This window comes from Microtus ochrogaster, linkage group LG9 (assembly GCF_000317375.1).
Source record: "Microtus ochrogaster isolate Prairie Vole_2 linkage group LG9, MicOch1.0, whole genome shotgun sequence".
NCBI classification, from domain to species: domain Eukaryota; kingdom Metazoa; phylum Chordata; class Mammalia; order Rodentia; family Cricetidae; genus Microtus; species Microtus ochrogaster.
The window spans coordinates 1,579,389-1,582,784 of NC_022034.1; the positions used below are offsets into that span (position 1 = coordinate 1,579,389).

At 55.1% G+C, this 3,396-nt stretch overlaps 1 protein-coding gene across 3 annotated transcripts in view; it reads left to right on the forward strand.

The window, feature by feature from the left end:
• Nucleotides 1–1,099: 1,099 nt before the first annotated feature.
• Lnpep (leucyl and cystinyl aminopeptidase) overlaps nucleotides 1,100–3,396 on the forward strand; it is a 95,207-nt gene continuing 92,910 nt past the window's right edge. For 2 of the 3 annotated variants that reach the window (XR_003378362.1, XM_005363329.3), the window contains exon 1: nucleotides 2,596–2,721. Coding sequence is in view for 1 of the 3 variants with exons in the window: in XM_005363329.3 (XP_005363386.1) it covers nucleotides 2,703–2,721 (19 nt within the window). In the remaining 2 variants the exon portion in view is untranslated. Of the gene's footprint in view, nucleotides 1,242–2,595; nucleotides 2,722–3,396 lie in introns of those variants that run through there. The other variant, XM_026787329.1, reaches the window with a different exon arrangement.

Below are 3,396 nucleotides of genomic sequence, written 5' to 3' on the forward strand. Positions count from 1 at the left end.
AAGGTCTTCATAGGGCCATTACAGGTGGGAGGCTGTGGCAGGTGAGAGAGAGGTTTGATATAGAATTTATTTAGTGGGTTATAGAGGGGAAAGGGGAAGAAGGCAGAGGAAAAGTAGGAAGATGAGAGACTGGGGGTGGTGGTGTGGGGGGTGGAGAGGCAGCTGCCACCTCTTCAGAAGAGGGACATAGGGAGAGTTCAGATCTGCTTGGGAAGGGGAGAGTTGGGAGTGGGCGGGGCTTGTCTCTTAGAGGGACAGGGTATCCAGGTGACAGGCCAGCAGATCATAACAGAGATGATGTGCAAGAGGTTGGTAAAGAAATAGCCTTCTTGTCCAAGATGTCTCTTGGTTCCCTAGAATTTATGAATGCAAATTGTGAAACACTTTACCACAAAGTCTTCAGAGCTGGAAAAAATTAAAACAAAACCTAAGATAATGTGATTCACACTTAAAAGCGTGATAGATTGTAGCTTACAGGTGAGGTGAAGTGATTTAACAAGCTATGGAGTTCTAAAAATCTCTGCTCCTGAGTGCTCTGGCAACAAAAATAACACCAAAGGAACATAAAATGACCCAATAAAGGAAGAGTTTCTTATTTAAGCAATACCAATGTGAACCAGGCCCATGTCAACAAAGTTCCTATGGTTCACTTTCTATTTTTGGTCTGAATTGCTCTGAGATGGTGACCGGCCTAAGGGCTCAGCCTATCTTTCACACGGAAGCAGCGCTGAGAGATGATCTATTGACCACAAACAAACAAACCCATTGGAGGCGTTCAATAGTTCAATATAAAGACCTTCACTGGAAAGGGTTTTATACGGGCAGTAAATTAGAACTCTAAACATTATAGTGTAGCTATTTAAAATATTTAGGAATTAGGACACATAGCCCTAAAAAGCGAAGGCAAAGGATTGCCCCACAGAACTTGCATTCTTAAGAGAAAGGCAGGTAAACAATTGGCTTTTTGACAGCTATGAGTACTCTGAAGAAAACTGCAGGAGAAATCTTTATAGTCTGCTGTGCTTGTTGCTATTTTAGGTGTGGCCAGAGGATTCTCAGCAGGGGTGACATCTGAGCTAAGAAAATGACAGGAAGAAGCAAGCAAACAAAACACCAAGATGTGGCACAGTTTTGCAAGGAATGGCTAACAACGCTGAATGAAACCTGGCAACTTCTAGGAACCTCATGAAGGCCTCAGAGGCCAGCAAAGGACAGGTGTGTTGATGACGACCCAGAGTTAGGTAAGGAGTTTAGGGGTTACTCCAAGTACAGTTGGTATTCATAGGACGTTGTAAATCTGGAGAGGGGAGTAAGGGTTTTGACGTCTTAAAAATATTGCACTTCGGTTTTACTTCTTTGAACGTAATTCAAATTTCCTTACTGGTCGAACAACATCTCTCTGCCCCCCCCCCTCCCTTTTTTTTTGCCCCGGATATTTGTGCAAGTTCAGGTTTGTTTGCACCAGAAGCCAGGGTTGACAGCCAGGGAGGAGTGTGTGACAGTTGGCTAGCGTTGCGAGGCCTAGGCGCCAAGTGGCTGCAGGGGCCGAGGCAGTGCGCGGGGTGGGGAGAGGGGGAGAGGAGCTTTGCTGCTGGGTGGGAAGGTTAGAGGCCTAATCACCGGGTGCTGGCGCCCCTCAGTCGGAGAGGGAAGAGCAAACACCCCTGAGAGCCTTCTCGGGGCTCTCGGGCCGCACGGTGTCTAGGGGTCTCCTCAGCTAGTGGGGACTGCCCCGATTTGGCACCGGAAACAATGGAGACTGTGGGCCCGAGGCAATGGCGCGAGTACTGGGGGAAAGGGGAAATTTAGCTCCCTCCGGACTAGCTCTGCGGGGCCAGGCCGCGGATCCTGAAGGTTGTGAGCAAGGGTGTCGCAGGTGTCGAGTTTAGCCGGGACTAGCGGCGGGCCTCTGCCCACAACCTCTTCGCGCACAGTCCGTTCTCCTGTATCCCGCGCCGGGTTTTGTGATCTGCTCTTCATCTCTAGGCCCGGCGCTGAGCAAAAAGCAGAGAACTGGCCAGGGACCCTCCTTCCCTGCGGCCGGGGGTTTGTAGCAGCAGCAGCAGCAGCAGCAGCAGCAGCAGCCGCAGCCGGGAGCTCTGCTTCTGGAAGGAAGTCCTGCGGACAAGCGCCGCAAGGCTCACGCCAGCGGCTCGGAAGAGCGCTGTCCCGGGGTCTAGCCTCCGGCAGAGACCGACAACGCTCCCCCGCCCTGCACAGCTTTCAGGTTGCGAATTTAGCGACAGCCCCTCTGCTATCCATCCCATCCGTCATCACTAGCCGCGTTTCCGGGCTCAGGGCTGGGGTTGCTGCACCCGGAACACAGCCGTACGCCGTAGGTGCACCGGTCGTCGGAACCGGGGTGCAGCTAGGCAGCACCGACGTCTCGGCGGCCTCAAGTATGCCGCTGTGGGCGGGGCCTCTCCAAGCCCCGCCCAAGCCCCTCCCCCCAGGCGTCTCTGCGGTGTGGGCCAGGGGTTGAGCTGAGCTCAGCGTCCACGCCTCAGCGGGGCTTCGGCAGCAGTTGCGAAAACCCGGAACGAAGGTGTTGTTTCCGCTCGGGGGAGCGGCGCCGCCCCTCGCCGCACCTCCCCGGCAGCCCTCCGAGGCCACGCTGGGCATGCTCAGTCGGCAGGGCCGCTTCAGCTCCGTAGTAGGAAGCTTGGGGCGCTTGGCTGGTGAGGACCCGTGGTGGGGCGAAGATGGAGCCCTTTACCAATGGTGAGTGGCGGCTAGTCCGAGACTCGGATTCCTGGGCCTTCAGGGTTCAGAGGGTCTGTTGTGGCACGGGGGTCGGGCTGCCGGGTGTCCCTGCCCAGGGTTTCCCAGGAGGACTGGGGGCGGCTGAAGGGCCAGGGGGGCGCCTAGGGCGGGCGTGAAGGTCAGCCCGCTCCCGGGGGCCAGCACCGAGCCTCCAGGTGAGGCGGCGGCCAAGTTTGGGACGCTTGGGCGGAGGAAGGGGTGGCGGCAAAGTTGGCAAGCGCGTTGGTCCCTGGGGAGGAGGCCACGGCCCGGATAAGCGGCGCCCGGGAGAAACCCAACTCGTGCTGGGAGCCTGGAGCTGTCCGCCCGTCCTCCAGCTAGCTGCTCGCTTGCCTTTCCGTAACAGGGCGGGGTGGGGCCGCGGGCCTGGCAGCGTTGATTTAGTGCACAGCAGGGAAGGAAACTTACCCGAGGCGGTTGGTACTACTCCGTGCAGTGAAGGTGCCGCTGGGTATTGCCATCTTTTTCTCTGTTGCTGCTGAGCACTCCGCCGGAAGACCAAGCTTCTTCTTTTTCTTTTTCTTCTTCTTCTTTTTCTTCTTCTTCTTTTTTTTTCTTCTTCTTCTTCTTCTTCTTCTTCTTCTTCTTCTTCTTCTTCTTCTTCTTCTTCTTCTTCTTCTTCTTCTTCTCCTT